This window comes from Sinocyclocheilus rhinocerous, unplaced genomic scaffold (genome assembly GCF_001515625.1).
Source record: "Sinocyclocheilus rhinocerous isolate Xijiao unplaced genomic scaffold, SAMN03320098_v1.1 scaffold461, whole genome shotgun sequence".
NCBI lineage: Eukaryota > Metazoa > Chordata > Actinopteri > Cypriniformes > Cyprinidae > Sinocyclocheilus > Sinocyclocheilus rhinocerous.
Window position 1 is genome coordinate 696,934 of NW_015624123.1, and position 22,218 is coordinate 719,151.

General features: G+C 37.2%; 3 protein-coding genes and 1 long non-coding RNA gene across 5 annotated transcripts in view; all 4 read left to right on the top strand.

Moving 5' to 3' along the window:
• Positions 1-2,558: 2,558 nt before the first annotated feature.
• Positions 2,559-7,538, top strand: LOC107737865 (putative all-trans-retinol 13,14-reductase). Its single transcript, XM_016549501.1, has 11 exons — positions 2,559-2,777; positions 3,580-3,762; positions 3,926-4,167; positions 4,777-4,978; positions 5,090-5,287; positions 5,391-5,510; positions 5,627-5,765; positions 5,882-5,991; positions 6,198-6,364; positions 6,460-6,619; positions 6,798-7,538. Exons 1-11 carry the CDS (start codon positions 2,618-2,620, stop codon positions 6,941-6,943), a joined length of 1,827 nt encoding a protein of 608 aa, XP_016404987.1. The 5' UTR covers positions 2,559-2,617; the 3' UTR covers positions 6,944-7,538.
• A 21-nt stretch (positions 7,539-7,559) lies between these two features.
• On the top strand, positions 7,560-9,143 carry LOC107737871 (uncharacterized). 2 transcript variants are annotated; one of them, XR_001639838.1, is made up of 4 exons: positions 7,560-7,631; positions 7,752-7,918; positions 8,014-8,173; positions 8,352-9,143. It is a non-coding gene; the product is annotated as an uncharacterized LOC107737871 (long non-coding RNA). The 2 variants fall into 2 exon arrangements; XR_001639837.1 differs by lacking the exon at positions 7,560-7,631 and having other exon boundaries at positions 7,647-7,918.
• Positions 9,144-10,208: 1,065 nt separating this feature from the next.
• On the top strand, positions 10,209-12,790 carry LOC107738149 (cyclin-dependent kinase 6-like). Its single transcript, XM_016549861.1, has 7 exons — positions 10,209-10,455; positions 10,542-10,674; positions 11,458-11,625; positions 11,713-11,822; positions 12,394-12,444; positions 12,551-12,679; positions 12,781-12,790. Exons 1-7 carry the CDS (start codon positions 10,223-10,225, stop codon positions 12,788-12,790), a joined length of 834 nt encoding a protein of 277 aa, XP_016405347.1. The 5' UTR covers positions 10,209-10,222.
• Positions 12,791-14,377: 1,587 nt separating this feature from the next.
• The window catches only part of LOC107738031 (supervillin-like), a 36,010-nt gene continuing 28,169 nt past the window's right edge, over positions 14,378-22,218 (top strand). Inside the window, exon 1 of the mRNA XM_016549707.1 lies at positions 14,378-14,441. The gene's annotated coding sequence lies outside the window, so the exon portion shown is untranslated. The remainder of the gene's footprint in view (positions 14,442-22,218) is intronic.

Below are 22,218 nucleotides of genomic sequence, written 5' to 3' on the forward strand. Positions count from 1 at the left end.
AAAACTTAATTTTTGATTAGTAATATGCATTTCTAAGAACTTCATTTGGAAAACTTTAAAGGCGATTTTTCTCAGTTTTTAGATTTTTTTGCACCCTCAGATTCCAGATGATCAAATAGTTGTATCTCGGCCAAATATTGTCCTACAAACCATACATCAATGGAAAGCTTATTTATTCAGCTTTCAGATGATGTATAAATCTCAATTTCAAGAAATTGACCCTTATGACTGGTTTTGTGGTCCATGGTCACATTTATGATTTATATACTTGTATGTTAGGTTAGAATTCTCAGCATACATAAATATATGATTTATTTTTTTATTTTTTTTAATAATAGAAATATAGAGCATTTCAGTCGCCTGAACATAATCAAGTGAGTATTTAAAAGGTCAAAGTTGAAATTTTTAGAGCATTTTTGGAGATAATTTTCAGTTTGAGTATGTAAGGTTGAAAATTATCAAAATAATTTGTTTTCCTGTCCCAAACATATCTTGAGTAACAAAAGGGCCATTTGGGATTTCCGAAGACAGAGATGCTGATAGTCATCAAGGTCTGTAGGCCAAGATGTACAGGTGCATCTCAATAAATTAGAATGTCGTGGAAAAGTTAATTTATTTCAGTAATTCAACTCAAATTGTGAAACTCGTGTATTAAATAAATTCAATGCACACAGACTGAAGTAGTTTAAGTCTTTGGTTCTTTTAATTGTGATGATTTTGGCTCACATTTAACAAAAACCCACCAATTCACTATCTCAAGGGGGTCTGCTAATTGTCACAAATTTAGCACGGTGTGAAAAGCGGTTGATTGCTGATTGGTCAGTTTATATGTCTCACATTTGGTCAAGGAAGGGATAAAAATGGCAATCTCTCTTCTTCACTGGGGCTCTCTTCTTAGTACATGCTGGGTACAATTAACTGTATAAGTTTTATCATCCTTGATCTATTTTGTATCCAATTCAAGTGTAGCCATAATGAAATACTATTATTAAACCATTTATAACCAATTATAAATGATGTGCTAACTAGTCTTGATTCAACATTAACATTGATGTGCTACCTATACAATATAATCAATCAAAAGCAATGCTCTCCCATATATGTTGCTTTTGTAACGGCTTATTTCCATCATTGGTTTAAGTAGTGGTGAGTGGTAATAGACAAGAAATGTACAGTTTTATACTATCATTCTGTTAACATTTCTTTTGTCATCCAGCAGTCCTACAGTCTGAATCACTGTAGTTAAACCACCCTTACAGGTATGATATTTAGCTGAATATATCAGCTGGATGGCAGAAACAGAAGTGTAACCTGATGTTGGTGTTTGAGTATATTGATCAGGATCTGACCACAAGATTTATTTTGGAAAGTCAGTTTTTATGTATATATTATTTTACATTACTATACATTATTTTATGTATGTCACCTTCAGTTCTGTTGTTTGATGCTTTTATGATTGCATTTTATTAGTTAGAAAGGCTAGACTTAGAAACTGGTTAGAAATGAAATCCTCTTTTGCAGAGCAAAACCACATTAAAGAACTTCATGGAGACATGAAAAACATAAAATGTATATCCTTGACTGTTAATGCTCCTGTCAGAAAGTTGGGAATATGGTTCATGTCCCTGCTGAAGCTCCTCCCGACTCCTCTCGCAAAGATCCTGGTGCACACAGGCCTGGCCAGTCGCCTTTCTTCATTCTTCTCCAAACAGGGTCTTTGTCTCGAAATCACATTTATTTCCTGCTCTCATCTTGTATTATTCACCCTTTTTGTGTTTTTCCTTTGTCTCTCGGTCTGTATATGCTTGTATAATCTAAATAAATGTTAATTTGAACAACTCTGCATGGTACATGGTATTAATACATGGCGCTTTTATTTTTATTTTTTTAATCAATTATATTTTTATTCAGCAAGGATGTATTAAATTGATCAAAAGTTACAGTGAAGACATTTTAATGTTAGCCAGCAAAAGATTTATATTTCAAAAAATGCTAAAACCTGCTTCAAACTTTAAACCTGTTGTCATTTCCTGTGAATGAATCATGAGTTGTAATAGGCTATCTTTAGTGGTCATATATCATGCCATTCTGCATTGTAAATGAAGCTATAAATATACACCTTGTCTACTGTATAAAACAAGGCTGTGTATGTTTTACTAGCCTACTTAATTTACTTAACATACTTGTTTTCTTAAAAATGAAATTTGGTGGCAAAATAAATGATTTAAACATTGCTCAGACATTTGTGTACAAATGATCAGCAAACTGATAGAGCACCTTTCATTGTTGCTGCATTTATTTGTCTGGTTTATTGCAGTGTACTTAATAAGACGAAAGCACATTCCGTTTAGACGTTATTTTACACGGAACGATGAAGTAGTTCGATTTTAGTATTCGAAATCTCTAATATTATAATATTAAACGTACATTTATAGTCTACATTTTATTGGTTAAAACTGCCCTTCTCTCCGCAAACAATACGTCATTTAAAAACAAACCTTGTGATTGGTCCGCATCGCCTTCGGAGGAGGAGTCAACACTAAACACCTTTTAAATTGGGTAGTGGTGTCAGGAAGTGTTTTTTGTCAGCACATGACAACACTTTGCGCTTCACAATATGTGGATCGCTGTCGTCGTAATTTCGTTGGTTTTAGTAGCCATTCTCTTTAAATATGTGTTGGGAACTTCTGGACCGAATCCTTTTGCAATCGACACGCGCGAGCCGTTGAAGACCATGGTGTTTGATAGAAAGCTGAAGAACAAAGTCCTGAAACAAGGTCAGTTAAAAAATATATTTTTTATTTTTATATTTTAATTTTTTTATTAACATTTTGCCAGTAACATTTGACATTTGAAAACATATTGTTATATTCCAATGAAATTAGCCTTTAGCAATGATCAAGAACAAACAACCTGTTACGAGGGATTTAGAATAAGATTAAAAAAAGCAAGCATCAAGATAAAACGACATAAATAAAAATAAAATACATTAACAATTATATCAAAAACTAAATAATAATTAATAAATAAATAATAATATAAAGAAGAGAAATTAAAATTTTTTTTTTTTTTTACTTTTCTTTTTGACTCAAGTAGGGGGTAGGAAAGCTCATCTAAACATTATATCTCAATTCACAGATGATTCAAAACATCTTTTTGATGTTTTAACTGCTTTTTTTGTTTCTTTTTAACTTACAGAGGGATTCAGCAAAACTTTTTAATTCAGAGCAAAATGCAATAAAATTTGGTTTAGAAGCTGTAACTTTACACTTATGAAAATGACCTTTTCCAAGCAAGCACAGGACTTTAATAGCATTATTTAAAAGAGCAGATCCAGTGTTACACAACAAAAACAGGACCATTTCTTCTGTGATATCAATAAGGTTATTAAAGGATGTAAAGATCAAACTTGAAATAGGTCAGTTAAAAATATGACCCTGCGCATTACTGTTGATACTGACGACGTATTTATGTTTAACATAATTGTAAGTTAAAATCTTAACTGTACAGTAAACTACCTTTTACTGACCATATGCATCTGTTTTTATGAAACACCTAATAGTCTAACTCCACATCCAGGCTTTCTGGCCAGTAAGGTCCCTCAGGACTTGGATGCAGTAGTGGTTGGCAGTGGGATTGGTGGACTGGCAATTGCTGTCCTGTTGGCTAAAGTGGGTAAAAAGGTTCTGGTTCTGGAGCAACATGACCGGGCTGGAGGATGCTGTCACACCTTCACAGAGCGAGGCTTTGAGTTTGATGTTGGTGAGAAAGACCTCTGTACTTCACAAAGGATCAACCTGATAAAACAGTATTAATCTGCCTAAAACCCTATCATGTCTTGCTTTGGCAAAGATAAGCACATTTATTGAGTCTTATTAAAACAAGGTCGGTTTTTGGTGACCTGAATGTTTTCCCCCTAACTCAGGTATCCACTATATTGGGGAACTACTGGATCACAAGCCATTTCGCTGTGTGGTTGACCAGTTGACCAATGGGCAGCTGCAGTGGGACCCGCTGGAGAACCCCTTTGACAAAGTGGTCCTGGGTCCACCAGAAAATCGGCGCATATACCCCATCTACAGTGGAAAGAAACGCTACATTGATGAACTGAAGAAGTGCTTCCCAGGGGAGGAAAAGGCCATTGATGAATATGTGAGACTTTCCAAGGTGAGAAACAAGGATAGTGTTTAGTAAGTTTAGGAGTTGTCTGTCAGGTGTCACTGCACATGCTGTTCATAAGTACCGCATATTATATTAGAATATACACTAACATTCAGAAGTTTGGTGTCCGTAAGACTTTTAACGTTTTCAGTGTCTCTTACAGGAAAAGCAGTGATTTGTAGTAGGTGTTTACGGTTAAAAGTATTAATTTCTTACAAAATCTTACTGACCCCAAACTTTTGAACGGTAGTGTAGATTTAGTCATTCAGTACTCTGAAAATCTAGAGGATTTGAATGTGCTTAGGAGTTAAAAGTTGAAATGTCTTTATAACTGTATGTAGCTGTTTGCATGACCTTTCCCCTACAATCATATCCACAGACAGGCACTCATCCAAGGGCTTGCGACTGCTCTCTAAAGGGGGAATGAGGGCACTGCATGCTTGCACATGAGCTTACATCACCTTCATTAACCATTTCTTCATTAACTATTAACCATTTCATTCGTTACAAAGACTAGACTTAGAAACTGGTTAGACCTGAAATCCACTTTTGAAGCTTCATGGAGACACGGAGTAAAACACAACACTTAATGCTGATATTTAATGCTCTTGTCAGAAAGTTGCAAATGGCGTATGGTTCATGGTCCTGCTGAAGCTCCTCCCGACTCCTCTCGCAAAGTTCCTGGTGCGCACAGGCCTGGCCAGTCGCCTTTCTTCATTCTTCCGCTATGCGTCCCGCAGCCTGACGGATGTGGTGAGTGAGCTCACACAGAATAAGGATCTGAGAGCTGTGATGTCCTACATCTTTGGGACCTACGGTGAGATGATCCAGTTCTCTGACTTGACTGAAAATTTGTGGTTTCATGTGTTTCCTCTCTATTTCTAGCAGCTACTGACCTTCTTCATTTTTTGTGTTTGTGTTTAAACAGGTAAAATGCCCAAAGATGCAAGCTTTTCCTTGCACAGTTTGCTTTTGTGCCACTATTTGAATGGTGCCTGGTACCCAAAAGGTGGTGCTAGTGAGATCGCCTACCACATGATCCCCATCATTGAGAAGGCAGGGGGTGCAGTGCTTGTCAGAGCACCTGTCAACCGCATACTCCTCAATGACGTGAAAGAGGCTATTGGTAACACTTAAGGCATCTTCACACTTCACACACTACCTTTTAGAAATGATACAATTTAAAGCCAGGATTTGATGACTGGGCTGTTTTGTTGGCACTGATGCAGGTGTGAGTGTTCTGAAGGGGCAGGAAGAGGTGCATGTTCACGCTCCCCTCGTGATTTCAGATGCTGGAATCTTCAATACCTACGAACGTCTCCTGCCCAAAGATGTGCAGACTATGTCTGGTGAGAGAGAGCCTACGTTTATTCTGCTTTTTAGGAAGAAGATTCTCAAAGAGCTACCTGATGTGCTACTTATAATTATAGTTGAAAATGTTTTTTTTTGTGATGATGCTGTGCAGCGATCCAGAAACAGTTGAGTATGGTGCAGCATGGAGATGGTGGTCTCAGTATTTTCATTGGTGTGGATGGGACAAAAGAGGAGTTGGGCCTAAAAGCAGACAATTATTTTATCTTCCCTGAGAACAATTTGGATGAACTGTGAGTGTGAACCTACCTTTACTAAATATTATGCAAGTGCTTGTTCATTTCTAAACCTATGTCCACTGTAACATCAGCACTGCTCTCATTTGTGTTCATGTCTGCTGTTCTTACAGGATAGACGGTTACATGAAGGGGAACAGGGAAGAATCTTGTAAAAAGGTCCCTATTATTTTTGTGGCCTCACCTTCTGCCAAAGACTCAACCTGGCCAGAAAGAAGTCCAGGTAGAGAGAAAAGGAGAAGATAAAGTGATGTCTTGTTCAAATCTGGAGTTAAGATTTTTGTCATCTCATCACAAGTGGACAAACCTGTAATTATAGTCCAGAGTGTTTTGAGCTTGTCCGCATTTGACAACAGGAATGCAGTGTGGTTGAAGGTTCTCCACTAAAATAACTTATTAAATTAAAATCCAAATATGCTTCACCTACAGGTAAATCCACCGTGTCTGTTGTTAGCTTTGCTAACTATGCATGGTTTGAAGAGTGGAAAGATGACAAAGTAAAGAACAGAAGCATAGATTATAAGGAGCTGAAGGAGGCGATCATCAACAACATCTTAGAGGCAGTGACTGAGATCTATCCTAAGATCAAGGACAGGGTATGAACTCTCTAAACAGGGTCCTGCTCTCATCAAGTAATACACACCCTTTTTGTGTGTTTTTTTCCTTTTTTTTTGTCTCTCTCTGTCTGTAGATTGAATATGTGGATGCAGGCACCCCAATCACCAATCAGCATTACATTGCCGCTCCTGAAGGAGAGATCTATGGCATTGATCATGATATTGCTCGCTTCAATGTTGAACTAAACGCCACCATCAGACCACAGACGCCCATTAAAAACCTCTTCCTCACTGGTGAGTTTGTCTTATGCAAATTCGTATGTATGCCATCCAAAAGTAGATTTCGAGGTACATTCCATGCCTTACATTTTTGTATTTGTTTTAGCTGATAGTACCTGATGTTTAGAATGAAGAATGTGAAAAGTGCTATGGTTTATCACAATTCTCTTTCAAATCTGGACTTTGCTTACAGGCCAGGATGTATTGTTTTGTGGCTTTGCTGGAGCGCTGACAGGAGCGCTGACATGTGGTTCTGTCATCCTGAACCGTAACCTTCACCTGGATGCCATTGGTCTCGCCAAGAGAGTCAAGAATGGCAACAACAAGAAGAAAGAATAAGTATCAGTAGTGCATAATGTTCATAATCATTCCCAGAGATATCAGATATGGCTCTGGAGAAGAACAAATGTAGGATATGTGTGATTAATAACCACTGCACTGCCTAACAATAATGCGCCACTGTATTTGTACCTAATCATTTTAAAATTATTTTATTGGCAAAGTGTTTACCAAGTGCCTTACTGGTTTAAAACTCAACTATACAGTAATTCAAATCTAGTTTTAATGCACTTAAAAGGGAAATGAATACGATTCAGTTGATTTAATTTAAATGGTTTTATTGTAAGCTGTAAAAAAATGCTGAGTTTTCCCATTAACCTTCTTTTTGAAAGGTTTGTGTAAAAAGCAGAAGACATGCTTGGCACTGTGTATTTTGGGGGTTTTGTAACCATCAACTGAAATCTTAGTTGCACTTAGAATTGATTAATTACTGTGGATATAGGCCTGTAGGTCTGTATACAGGGTTTACATGCATCTTTCTCAAATTATATATTTGAGACGCTCTCTGATGATGTCATCTGCACAGTTATCTGTGCGTTTTCCTGCCTTTTTAAGTTGCAGTCATATTTCAGACTGGTATAAATATGCCTATAAATGTACTTATTAATATACAATGAGAAGATAAAGTGATGTCTTGTTCAAATCTGGAGTTAAGATTTTTGTCATCTCATCACAAGTGGACAAACCTGTAATTATAGTCCAGAGTGTTTTGAGCTTGTCCGCATTTGACAACAGGAATGCAGTGTGGTTGAAGGTTCTCCACTAAAATAACTTATTAAATTAAAATCCAAATATGCTTCACCTACAGGTAAATCCACCGTGTCTGTTGTTAGCTTTGCTAACTATGCATGGTTTGAAGAGTGGAAAGATGACAAAGTAAAGAACAGAAGCATAGATTATAAGGAGCTGAAGGAGGCGATCATCAACAACATCTTAGAGGCAGTGACTGAGATCTATCCTAAGATCAAGGACAGGGTATGAACTCTCTAAACAGGGTCCTGCTCTCATCAAGTAATACACACCCTTTTTGTGTGTTTTTTTCCTTTTTTTTTGTCTCTCTCTGTCTGTAGATTGAATATGTGGATGCAGGCACCCCAATCACCAATCAGCATTACATTGCCGCTCCTGAAGGAGAGATCTATGGCATTGATCATGATATTGCTCGCTTCAATGTTGAACTAAACGCCACCATCAGACCACAGACGCCCATTAAAAACCTCTTCCTCACTGGTGAGTTTGTCTTATGCAAATTCGTATGTATGCCATCCAAAAGTAGATTTCGAGGTACATTCCATGCCTTACATTTTTGTATTTGTTTTAGCTGATAGTACCTGATGTTTAGAATGAAGAATGTGAAAAGTGCTATGGTTTATCACAATTCTCTTTCAAATCTGGACTTTGCTTACAGGCCAGGATGTATTGTTTTGTGGCTTTGCTGGAGCGCTGACAGGAGCGCTGACATGTGGTTCTGTCATCCTGAACCGTAACCTTCACCTGGATGCCATTGGTCTCGCCAAGAGAGTCAAGAATGGCAACAACAAGAAGAAAGAATAAGTATCAGTAGTGCATAATGTTCATAATCATTCCCAGAGATATCAGATATGGCTCTGGAGAAGAACAAATGTAGGATATGTGTGATTAATAACCACTGCACTGCCTAACAATAATGCGCCACTGTATTTGTACCTAATCATTTTAAAATTATTTTATTGGCAAAGTGTTTACCAAGTGCCTTACTGGTTTAAAACTCAACTATACAGTAATTCAAATCTAGTTTTAATGCACTTAAAAGGGAAATGAATACGATTCAGTTGATTTAATTTAAATGGTTTTATTGTAAGCTGTAAAAAAATGCTGAGTTTTCCCATTAACCTTCTTTTTGAAAGGTTTGTGTAAAAAGCAGAAGACATGCTTGGCACTGTGTATTTTGGGGGTTTTGTAACCATCAACTGAAATCTTAGTTGCACTTAGAATTGATTAATTACTGTGGATATAGGCCTGTAGGTCTGTATACAGGGTTTACATGCATCTTTCTCAAATTATATATTTGAGACGCTCTCTGATGATGTCATCTGCACAGTTATCTGTGCGTTTTTCTGCCTTTTTAAGTTGCAGTCATATTTCAGACTGGTATAAATATGCCTATAAATGTACTTATTAATATACAATGGATGCTTGTGCATACTGAATAAATGTTCATTTCAACAAATCACTGTGTGGTATGTATCAGGTTTAAAATCAAGGGGGCAGTGTGGCTGAAAGTCAAGTCTCAAAATGGCAGATACTATATTTAATAAATGTCTCTTTTCTTATCTACCCTGCTGGAAAAAAATAATTATCCTTTAACAAAATTGTTAAAAAATATTACATATTTTGCATTTTTAAAATGTCTAATGTCATTGCATGGTACAGGCTTTTTATTTTATTTTATTTTATACAGTATATGATTTATTTTTGCTGACATTCACAGTGCATAGATGTACAAAATCGTTTCACCTGGGAATACGTTTTCTTGAATAGTTGACATCACATGAGATGGGGGATAACCAGAAAAAAATCCTGGGCTGCTCATTGGTTGGTTTTGCAGATGCAAATCTCACACCCCTGCATGTTGTGAGGTTTTATTAAAATCATGGCAAACAACGCTTATTGATCCGTCTCATTGATCCAAATTAGTTGGCAATCATTTTCTTGCTCAAGGTTTTGGATGACACTGACAGAAAAGGTAAGTTAATGTACTTAATTATAGTTTTATATCTTCGAAAGAACGTATAGCCATATGAACAAGTGTCACAACGTGCACGCTTACCGCGGTATTAATTAAGATAAATTGTCAATAAACACCATTTTAATGCGAGATGTATATCTTTGTGTTTTGGATAAATCTCGTCGCCGGTGATGGCTTCTGAAGTTGGGTCTCTTGAAGCTAAGTGGAAAAGTCAAATATTATACAGGTTCCAAGTCAGCTCAATTTTAATTTTCAAACTAATTTTAATCTCAGTAAGACCATGTGCAAACTTTTTTTTTAAGTTTACGAACAAATCTTATGTCGACGGGTCATTTAAAAAAAAAAAAAATCAACATTCATAAATATTTGTTACATTTAATTATGGTGTTTATTCATTATTTTATTTAACAGTTATTTTAAGCCATACAGTCCAAGGTAGAGTTGAAAGCGTTTTAAAAAGCTTTGTCCGATTTTCTAAATCTTTTTATTCAGCACCCAATGACTTTTGTCTCTTGCAGTAACACGCTCTGTCAGACTGATCTGATCTAAACATGGATGACAGCTGTTGTTGGGGGAGCTCAGATTATGAAATCTTGACAGAAATCGGCCAGGGCGCCTACGGGAAAGTGTACAAAGCCAGAGAGAGACGCGGGCAGCAGCGCTTCATAGCGGTGAAGAGACTCAACATCCCCGAGGAGCCGGAGTCTGGCATCCCTCAGTTCGTGATACGAGAAGTGGCTCTTCTGCGAAAAATAGAGCACTTCAACCACCCCAACATAGTCAAGTGAGTATGGAAACGGTCAAAAATGCCACATACGTTTTGATAGCATAATGAATTTTCAGTTTGAGTATTATGACATTTCTCTTTAGGTTGCTGAATGTATCAGCTGGATGGCAAAACGAGAAGTTTGACCTGACGCTGGTGTTTGAGTATATCGATCAGGATCTGACCACATTTCTCAGCAAAGTATCAGAAAAAGGCCTGGCCAGGGACAAAATCAAGGTTTTAACTTTGCTCCTCTTATTTTGCAGTGACTTCATCTTTCATATAAAATAGTAATAGGGAAAACCTGGGCTATTTTCACAATTTTACTATTAAGGGTTTCTTTTTGAAAATCAATTTCTGCATAGACATATGTGACCCTGCACCACAAAACCAGTCTTAAGTCGCTGGGGTATATTTGTAGCAATAGCCAGCAATACATTGTATGGGTCAAAATGGTCAATTTTTCTTTTATGCCAAAAATCATTAGGATATTAAGTAAAGATCATGTTTCATGAAGATATTTTATAAATTTCCTACTGTCAATATATCAAAACTTCATTTTTTATTAGCAATAGGCATTGCTAAGAACTTCATTTGGACAACTTTAAAGGCCATTTTCTCAAATTATTATTATTATTATTTTTTTTTTGCACCCTCAGATTCCAGATTTTCAAATAGTTGTATCTCAGCCAAATATTGTCCTATCATAACAAACCATACATCAATAGAAAGCAATTAACTGATGATCAATTTATTCAGTTTTCAGATGATGCATAAATCACAATTTCAAAAAATGTAACCTTAATGGTAATGGTGGTCCAGGGTCACATATCTGAAAGTCTTTGCTACAAAAAAGTCATTGTACACTGCCACCATGATAGCCCATTAAAGAAGATACAGAATGAATACATACACCTTTAGTGACAACATGCCCCAATGAAGCAGCATATTGTCACACTGTATGGAATAAATTAAAGACTAGAGCATAGATTCATGTGTTTTTTTTCTCTCTTTATATAGGATGTGATGCGTCAGCTGCTCAGCGGACTTGACTTCCTCCACACTAACACCGTCATTCATCGGGACCTGAAGCCAGACAATGTGCTCGTGAGCAGTCGAGGGGAGGTCAAGATTGCAGACTTCGGTTTAGCCAGGATATATACATACCATATCGCCCTCACCCCATGTGTATGGAGCTCAGATTGACGTTCACAGAAATAAGTGAGGTGGTAGTGAGCTACTGCATGTGATGTATTTGTATTTGAATCTGTGTAGGTTGTGACTCTGTGGTACAGGGCTCCAGAGGTCCTGCTGCAGTCCAGTTACATGTCTTCAGTGGATATGTGGAGTGCTGGGTGCATCTTTGCAGAGCTCTTTCTGTTAAGGTGAGAGCAAAACAGAGCTCAGAGAGACATTTTATACAATGGACATCAAGTCACAACTTGACATACACTACTGTTCCAAAGTTTGGGTTTAGAAGTGAGATTTTTTTTTTTTTTAAGAAATGACAGTAATAACATTTATATACTGTTACAATATATTTCTATTTCAAATAAATGCTGTTCGTTTGAACTTATATTCTTTGAAGAATCCTGAAAAATGTATGAAGTTTCCACAAAAATATTAAGCAGCACATCTGTTTCAACATTGATAATAATAATAATAATAATAAGAAATGTTTCTTGAGCTGCAAATCAGCATATTAGAATGATTTCTGAAGGATCATGTGACACTACAGACTGGATTATTGGCTGCTGAAAATTCAGCTTTGCCATCACTGGAATAATTGTATTTGAAAATATTTTTCAATAATATCTCACAACATTGCTGCTTTTACTGTATTTTTTGATCAAATAAATGCGGCCTTGCTGAGCATAAGAGACTTCTTTTCAACTTCTTACAAACAACTTTTCTAATTCTGAGATGTCCTATCTTTCTCTCTCACCTTTTCTGCAGGCCTTTGTTTCGTGGATTCACAGAGATCCAGCAGCTGCAAAAGATCTTTGAGTGAGTCAAAATACTTTGCATTTCCAAATCCCAGTTAGTGTTATTGCAACCAACAACTCCACCTGTTTGTTGTCATTTGTGGTCTTGCATGTTCGCTCTCTCTCAGGGTCATTGGATTGCCGGGTGAGGAGGACTGGCCCATAGAAAGCCCTGTCTGCTACAGCCCTACATGGGCTGAGAAAAAGCCTACAAAACAACTACTGCCCAGTCTCGCCCATGAGGAGAATGACCTGCTGTCTGTAAGTGGTATTTATTTCTATACGAGATTTTAGTGACTGGTACACAAAATACACATATAAATAACTTTTCTTGTTTGAAACTTCCCTTTCCACACAGCAATTTTTGACTTTCAATCCAGCTCATCGTATCTCTGCCTGCAGAGCTTTGGCCCATCCTTCCCTGGCAGACTGCAACAGTGAAGATGAATGACAGATGAGTGAAGAGGGTGGAGTCAAATGATTAGACAGGCTCCTCCCACCCAGTCAGGGGTGCACAGAGAATTATTCTGTTAAATTGATTTTTTTTTATTTTATAATGGAGTAAAGTGCAACACCTTAACCTGTAGATCACGATTTTGTCTAATGAAAATGAGGTGCAAAAATGTATTTTGGTGGAAATGTACAATTTTACTGGTACTGCTAAAAAGAAACAAATGCCCTTAAAAAGTCCAGCTGTTTGTGGAGCTCTTGCTCCTTAATGTACCATCACCTTATTCATGTGTTTACAGTGGTGAGGAGGAATGAGAATTTGTCTTTTTCACGTGTGACAACTCTCTAATAATGACATTTTGTGTATGTTGCAGCACAATTGATTGTCTAACAGGTAAGTTTGATGTTTCCAGTTAGTTTCAGTGTGCTACCTTGGAGTTGTTTTTGAAAGTTGACTTATAGTGATGTTTTTGTGCCTTGTTTTGTGTTTGTTTTGGCATCAATTGCAAGTGTTTGCTTATTTTTAACCGCATGCAATGTTTTAAGTTCTGAGCAAATTGTTTGAAGTTTTAATGTTTTCTGTTCCTGATGAATTTTCGGTAGACACAAACCAGAGCCAACAGTGCCTGTTTGTAATTAAATGGGCTGAGATTAAGTGTAGTTATGACATTATGCCCTTTCAAGTTAATACAATTAAATCAAATTTGTAATTGAATGCACATTTGACCATTTTCTTTATACTGACACTTCTGTAATAAAACAGCAATTTCAATATTGTTTGCCACCTTCTTGATCCGCATAACAATTTCTGTTTGATTAATCTAATGCTGTTAGTAAAGAGCCAAGATGACCACAAAGTGTCTTGCTGACCACAATTATGGAAGATGGCCAACTGGGACCAGTCATGCCAAAGTATAATTGCATATGATTTTTTTTATACAATAGCACATGGCCATAAATTGATTCAGTCACATGGAATGACATCTGCCATTCCCAAGCAATCTAATGCGGAGGGGTCAGCGAGTTAATTCATTATTTTCACTGAATTTTCCATTTAGTTTAAAATTAAAAGTCCACTTGTTAATGTTTAGCTGGCCCTCGTTCATCCCAGTAGTACCAGTGGTTTTGCATTTACTGACATGTTGTTTACTAACAAATTACTTTGTTTTTTTTCTCCGTTATTATTTATTAGAAACTCCGTCATGTGATGTCAACATAATTGCGACCATGAGGGGGCGACCCTCTCCATGTAGAACGCAACGGCTTTATATGATATAATTCCTCATTGTGCTGTTCATGTTCATGTGAAAAACTTTTTAATTAGCAGGAAAAAAATAAATAAATAAATCAGTGCGACCAAAATCTGTTTAATAAACGGAGCTGTTACCCCTTAGAATGGAATGTTTCCCTAGTCAAGGGGGTATTTTTATCTCTCTCTCTCTCTCTCTCTCAAACACACACACACACACACCCTAAAAGGGCTTTTCACACTTTCTCATTGGCCATTGGGGTGGTGTGTGTGAAGCTGTCAGAGCTGATCCGAGCGCACAGCTGATCCACCCGGACCGAGTAAGTACAGTCATTCATTTCTGCCGTTACATTTATCACGAGTTTTAAGAATAAGAACAGTCAGACTTTTCTATCGTTGTGAAACTTAACGACAAAACGATCAGCTTTTGAGTTCATTTCATAAAGTTGCTTTGACAGTCCATAATAAACAGTTCATACAGTAGTGTCTTTCTCGTGTAATGAACTCGCGCGCTGGATTTTGCTTGCAGACCAAACAATGAGCTTTTATTGTGTTGCGGATCTTGTATACAATGAGTGAAATGTTATATCTGCTTCACTGTCCTGCTCCCTAAATATCTGCTTACTTGTACCTATTTTCAGCGCAGCAAACGCACCTGTACACCTCAAACTCAATAACTCACTTCATCAAGTTTCTATCTATAAATATACGCTACTGCAAATTCAAATGACTTAGGCATTTATTGATTTAGCAGAATCATTTGTCTATGCTGAACATTATGCAGTATGATGACTGCTATAATAAGTGATTAATGTAACACATACTTGAAGTTTTATATACAATGCATATAAACGCATTATGTATGCATAATGCCGCAAATGCTTTATAATACATCTTAATCAGTTGTATATTTTTATTGAATACATGGAACTACAGATATAGTGCAGTACATTTTAATACTTCATTATTAATTGTTGTACCTTTACAGAGTATTATAGAATATAATCAGCATCCAGCTGTTAGCCTATATCATTATACCCAAGGTGAAACCAAGAATATATATCGTCTGCAGATGTTTATAAATGCATTGAATTATAATGTGTATTATAAAATCTTATGAACACCTCTGTAATATATTATATGTACAGGCTTCAAATAAACTGTTACAGGTTAATATTTGTATTATTATTATTAAAGTTGTGGGTGACAATTACTAGTGAAGGATAATGAACATAATGGGAAAATTTGAATTTCTTCCTGACCTGCAATGAGGTTATGAGTCAGATAGTCTTCATGCCTGTAGTGTGTGTGTGTGTGAGGGTTATGACTTGTCTAGCTTGTGTGACCTGTGTGCTGTGTGAGTATAACCAAGGTCAAAAGCTATGTCATTTCTGTCATCCACAGGATTTGTTTATTTGTTATGTTCATTCTATTCCTGGTTAGCATCATAAACATCTTTGTGTTGTACTGTTTACCACTTGTCTTAAGACTATTACTATGTCTGTCATGATGGTGTTAAATATAACCGTGACATTGCATTACCTGATCATAGCTCAGGATGGGGGCTAGAAATGCTGGAATCCCATCATGGTTGTAGCTGTAAGTCCATGAGCTTGCTCTACTCTGAATCCTTGTGATGTAACAGAGCAGAATGACATGCAAGTCTTTAAAATAGTCATGCCAATATTTCTTTTTTTTCATTTTGCATTCTTCAACCATTTGATTACGATTACGATAGACATAATGATTTTTATACTGTACAAACTGTATTGCATTTATTGTATTGCTGTATTGCAAAACTACTGGTGTTTTTTGAATTAAAATTGTTTAAATTTTTTTTATGTTTTTTAAGCCATTTGGTTTACAATGACACAGGAAGTGTCATTACCTGTGTTTACGTTGCAATATGTCATTATGCACATACTATTGTTCATCTATTCAAGCACACATACACCAGTAGGTGGCAACAAGTGACTATAGGTGGCGTTCAAATGAAACTGATTGAATGAGTCTTTGAATCATTAACTCAACTGATTTGTTCAAAAACACCAACTCATGTAGGAAAAATACTCGCACTCACACGGTCCCTTAGTCTGGTTGACCGTTGGGGCGCAACAGATGCTCTGGCAACCAGCTCCTTCCATTCCTCCCTCTTCTCAGCTTTTCTCAAGGTCTCGCCCAGCGTCAGGCCTGTCCACTCCTGAATGTTGTTTTCCCATCTCTTTCTCTGCCTGCCTCTCTTCCTCCCTCCTGGCACTGTGCCCTGCAGGACTGTCTTCGCAAGTCCTGATGACCTTATTAAATGGCCGTACCACCTCAGCTTCCATTTTTTTCACCACTGTCAGGAGGTCATCATCATATGTATGGCCCAATGGTCTGCCGAATTCTGTCACGTACTTCTTCATTGGAGATGTGATCTCTGTAGGAGATGCCGAGGAGTATTCTGAAGCATCTCATCTCCATGACCTGAACTTTCCTTGCCAGTTCAGCTGTTCGTGTCCAAGTCTCACAGGCATATAAAAATATGGATATGACTAGGGAGCGCATCAGTCTGATCTTTGAGCTGAGGGCTATGTTCCTGTCACTCCAGATGGTCTTTAATTTTGTCAGCGCCGCTGTGGTCTGGGCGATCCTGGCGAGTATCTCAGGTTTGGACTCTTCATCCGCGACGATAGCTCCCAGGTATTTAAAACGGTTTACACTGTCTAGCTTCTCGCCGCCAATCCTGATGTCAGTGGTGAAGCCAATTTTGTTGTTGTTAGTCATCAGTTTAGTCTTCTCCGCATTGATCTGCATACCATAGGATGTAGAGATCTTGTAAAGGCGCTCCACCAAGTTAGTCAGCTCTTCTTCCTTCCCTGCCAGGCCAACTATGTCATCTGCAAAACGTAAGTTCGTGATTGTCCTGCCTCCTATGCTGACTGTCCCCTCATGGTCTTCCAATGCATCAGCCATGATTCGTTCTAAAAAGATGTTGAAGAGTGTAGGGGAGAGCAAGCAGCCTTGTCTTACTCCAACTGTGGTTCTGAACCAGTCCCCTATGTTGCTGTTGAGGTAAACCGCGCAGGTGGCCTTATCATAGAGGTTTTTTATCATTTTGATCATGTTGTACTGCCTCATGGTGGCCCATAGTGCTGCATGTCATACTCTGTCGAACGCCTTTTTGAAGTCCACAAAAATGTGGTAAAGGTTTTGTTGATGTTGTAGGTATCTCTCACATATTATCCTAAGGTTGAAGATCTGCTCTGTTGTACTGCGCCCTTGTCTGAAGCCCGCTTGTTCTTCAGCGATGATCTTGTCCGCTTGCGGCTTCAATCGATTCAGTAGGATTTTTAGCGTGACCTTGCTTGGGTGGCTTATAAGGCTGATGGTATGATAATTCTGGCAAAGTTGTATGTAGATTGCCTTTCTTAGGGAGGATGATGATGAGAGACTGGGTCCATGGTTTGGGCCGTTCTCCTGTCTGCCAGATCTTGTTGCAGATATTCAGTAGGGCACTTATCAAGGCATCTCCCCCTGCTTGCATGAGCTCTGCACTCCGCAGGGACGTTACCCACTCCCGCCGACTTCCACTGCTTCCTCCATTGCTTCTTCCACTTCTGTGCGAAGGATGGGGTAGTTGTCATTGTCGGTTGCTGGGGGGACATTCAGTACCTCTTGATCTCCTTTGGTTTCATAGCCATACAGCTCTGAACAGTACTCAGTCCACCTCTTTAGGATGTCCTGTTCTACAGTCAGACAATTACCGTCCTTGTCTTGTATGGTTGGTGTTCGCCCTTGCTTTGTGTTGGTCAGGTCTTTCACCAGCTGGTATGTTTTCTTGCTGTTATTCTTCTTCAGGCAAAAAATACACTACCGTATTTTGAAACGGATCTGCTGTGGCCTTTTTGGTTGGAAAAGCATTGAACAGACAAACTGGCAATTATTTGTCTTAAATGTAAGTAATAATACTTCTTATTTATTGAACTGTTTACCGTTTGCTGTTTTGCCTTGTAGATTAACACAGTTTAGAAACACAAGACAAAGAGTAATGTAATAAAAAAAAGTCAAAAAATGTGATTTTAAAAAGTTTTTTTTAACTTAAAAAAAAAAAAGCATTGCGTTTTTAGAATGCCAGGACATGCTTGCATAAATGGAAAAGCAGCGTGTTCTGTGTGAAAGCTGTCATTGCTAGTTCTAACATGATGTTTTTGAATTAGTAATAGAAGCTTGGACACATCTTTTGAATTTGCAATGTCAGATCCTGAATTTGTGGCCATAGCACACTCTTGCTTGTCTGATATTACTCTAATACAGTGAATTGTCTAACATAACAGCCATTAATTATCAGATAAATATGTAATAATTTAGGCTTAACAGCTAAAAACATATTGCAACAAATTATTTTTGTAAATATTACTATTAAACAATATTGTAACAATTTTTGTTAATAATAACAACAACAACAACAATAACAACAATAACAATAATAATAATAATAATTAATTATAATATTAATTAATATTAAAAGACTCTGGTTGAGTCCTGGATGATAACCGAGAGAATCTCGAGATTAAAAAAATTATTATTATTATTATCATGGATATTCATAAATATTTATTTTTGTAGCCTGGTTCATTAGTATTGTGACAAAAAGCAGAAATAAAACAATAATTTAAAGCTGATCTTAAGATGTGTATCATACTGAATCTCACCTGCTGTTTGAATACAAGCCCTTTGGCAATTAATTGATGTCTGATGATCTCAAATGCATCTTGTATTACTTGTTTTTCCTGGCACAAGCCTTGGACTCTTATTATTATGATGAGACTTAACAATCTAAATGCAGCTGGATTGTTGTGAATCAGCCAGAAATTCAGAAAACACACCTTCCATAAACTAGCTGTAGTACAATTAATCCAGCGGCTATTAAGCAAGATAAGTAGCATGTGCTGAGAATACCTCAGTCGTGACTGGTGAATCGTGAACGCTGCTGTCTATGTGTGTGTGTGTGTGTTTGTTTGCGTATGTCTGTGCTCAGCACATGTCCATGCCAGATAGAGTTACTGGATTAAGGACTGATGAGTCTAACTCAGTGTTACTCATTGCGCGGCTCGCCAAGCTTTGATGTGTGGCTCGCATGGCAGATGACAGTAAATAATGCGATGATATGATCAATACAGATATTTAATAAAAACAATAAAAACAAGCAGGACATGTAGAAGCAAATAACTTTAATAAAAAATAACTTTTAAAAATAAACCCCTTTGTATTGCATTGCATATTGTATGTTCAGGGATGAGAGATTGAGAAGCAGACATGCTATTTATGACTGGATGTAACTTTTCATACTTTGCAGTAAAAGTGGCTCTCCTATTAACTTTGTCCTATAAGTGCGGCTCTCGTGAAAAAAATAGTGAAGATCACTGGTCTAACTGATCCCAAACGTCAACCAGCCACTACAGTGCCTTTCCTACCCGTATCCTCAAACTCCCTCTCACGTGACTCGCTCTGTCTCTCTGGTTCTGTCTCTAGCGTAACAGCTTTGTTTAGTTGCTCACTGCTGGATGCTGTGCAGGGACATCATTACTTACAATCCGTGTCTTTAAAAGGCTCACCTAATATAAAAGTAAGGAAAAATAAATAAAATGTCAAATGTTTTAAGCAATATCAAAGTCAGAAGTTAATTAGATGTAAGATGATGTTAAATGCACATTGCAAATAGATGGTTAAAACACTCTTTGCTCTCCTGATCTGAGACTCTTATCAGGGCTCATAATATGGCTAAGCTTGTTAAATCTCTCAGGCAAGTCACTCTCAGACAAGACATGACTCTCATGCTTCCTATAGAAAGAACATGGCAATGCTGCTGAAGATCCTGTCCAGTACTGCACAGTCTTAAGAGGTTTAAGCTATTATTAGATTAAATTGGACAACAGCATTTATCAGTGTTTATTTATTATAACTTAAATAACAATCAATAGTCTTTCCTGTAGCTTGAACAGTGGAGTATGGCACAATGGGTTTGTGGGTTTTATTACCAGGGAAAACAAGAACTGATAAAATGTAAATGTATAATTTGAATGCAATGTAAGTTGATTTGGATAAAAGTGTTTGCCAAATGCATAATTGTACATTTTAATGCAATACTGAACAGGCTCTTCAGATATGAGTTGTATGTAAATGAAACAATATGTTTTAAATATTTACGTTTAAAACCTTTATACCTGTACAGCTCGTATATACGGAGCCCCACACATGACATGCAGGAAAAAAATAGTAGGCTAAATTGTGTGCACGATTTACTATTTTGTTCCCTCAATTTATAAATTGTACGCACGATTTACTAATTCGTTCCCTCCATTTGCTAAGTCGTGCACAAGATTTATAAATCGAGAGAACGAATTAGTAAATTGTGCGCACGATTTAGCAAATCGAGGGAACGAAATAGTAATCATGTGCACGTTTTAGTACATCGAGGGAGCGAATTAGTAAATCGTGCGCACAATTTATTTATTTTTTCTTGCATGTCATGTGCGGGGCTCCGTACGTATAACAAACTCCTACTGTTTAACTTTGTGATGACACTGAGTTGAAGTGATGGTCCACCCAAAAATGAAAATTCTGTAATAATTTTCTCACCCTCATGTCATTCCAATTCTGTATGAGTTTCTTTTCTCTGTTAAGTGCAAAAGAAGATATTTTGAAGAATGTTGGAAACCAAAAAGTTGTTAGTAGTCATTTACTTCCATCGTATTTATTTGCGTTCCAAACCTGTATGAATCTCTTTCTTCTTGCAAATAAATACGATGGAAGTCAATGGCTACTAACAACATTTTGGTTTCCAACATTCTTCTTCAAAATATCTTCTTTTGCACTTAACAGAGGAAAGAAACTCATACAGGATTGGAATGACATAAGGTTGAGTAAATGATGACAGAATTTTTATATTTGACTGAACTATCCTTTTAAATGCATCAACCTGTGATTTCCACTATTGACAGATGAAAATATTTAAGCTATGTTTATAAAACAACATCTATAAACAACTAAAAATGGGAAGGTTTTTCCTCTGCGCTTTTGAAATGTTTCATGTACAGACAACTACATTGTCAAAATGATCCTTGTTCAGTTTGTTCAGTTCCACAAAAACAACAAAAAAATGCTTTATTATGCATGCAAGACTATAAAAAGTGGCAATGACACTTTGTTAAGAAACAATACACACCTGTGCACATATGCATTCCTATAGACTGCACATGTAATATGCATGCCTAAGACATCACCATTTTCACAAATTCACGTTTTCATAGTTTACATGGAGATGATAACAATATTGTTTGTGTAGAACTTGCACTTTGAAACCCGTTTGCAAAAGTTTGCACTTTTAGGCTCCCAAAACACTGTTGTTGTGTAGATAAATGGGCAAAACGCATACAAAGTTTTCCAGTTTTAGTTGAAAATGGTGTCATGTAAACAGTCCCTTGTTCAGTTCTCGGAGGAAGAGCACTATTATATCGGAAGATCATAATAATTGTGATTCTTCATGTAATGAGTTCAGTAGAATTGAGAGCTCAAACTCTGGGTTCGCTGAGTGAAGTACCTCATTCTCTGCTGTAGTACTGCTGGATCTCTGTGCTGTTGTTTTACTGGGCCTATTGTGTTTCATCTGTGAGAGGATCTGGCAGAATGCTGATACTTACAGTTTGCTTATTTAGGAGCAGAGGAGCCCCTACAAACACACACACACACACACACACACACACACACACACACACACACACACACACACACACACACACACACAGGTTTGTTTTTGTGAAATGAGGGGCCATCCCATAGGCGTAATGGTTTTTATACTGTACAAACTGTATGTGCTATTGCCCTACACCAACCCTACCTCCTAAACCTACCCCTCACAGGAAACTTTGTGCTATTTCAGATTTTCAATACACTCCATTCTGTGTGATTTATATACGTTTTGAAAAGTGGGGACATAGGGTAATGTCCTGAAAAGTCACCTTCTCCTTGTAATACCTATGTCATACCCTTGTCATTATACAAATTTATGTCCTCATTTGTCACAAAAACGCGCACACACACACACACACAGAGAGA

Coding starts and splice junctions, on each gene's coding strand:
- LOC107737865 (XM_016549501.1), top strand. CDS start 2,618: ATGTGGATCGCTGTCGTCGTAATTTCGTTGGTTTTAGTAGCCATTCTC. Junction 3,763..3,925: donor AGGCTTTGAGTTTGATGTTG/GTGAGAAAGACC, acceptor CCCCTAACTCAG/GTATCCACTATATTGGGGAA. Junction 5,992..6,197: donor CTGGCCAGAAAGAAGTCCAG/GTAGAGAGAAAA, acceptor CTTCACCTACAG/GTAAATCCACCGTGTCTGTT.
- LOC107738149 (XM_016549861.1), top strand. CDS start 10,223: ATGGATGACAGCTGTTGTTGGGGGAGCTCAGATTATGAAATCTTGACA. Junction 10,456..10,541: donor AACCACCCCAACATAGTCAA/GTGAGTATGGAA, acceptor ATTTCTCTTTAG/GTTGCTGAATGTATCAGCTG. Junction 11,626..11,712: donor ATATCGCCCTCACCCCATGT/GTATGGAGCTCA, acceptor GAATCTGTGTAG/GTTGTGACTCTGTGGTACAG.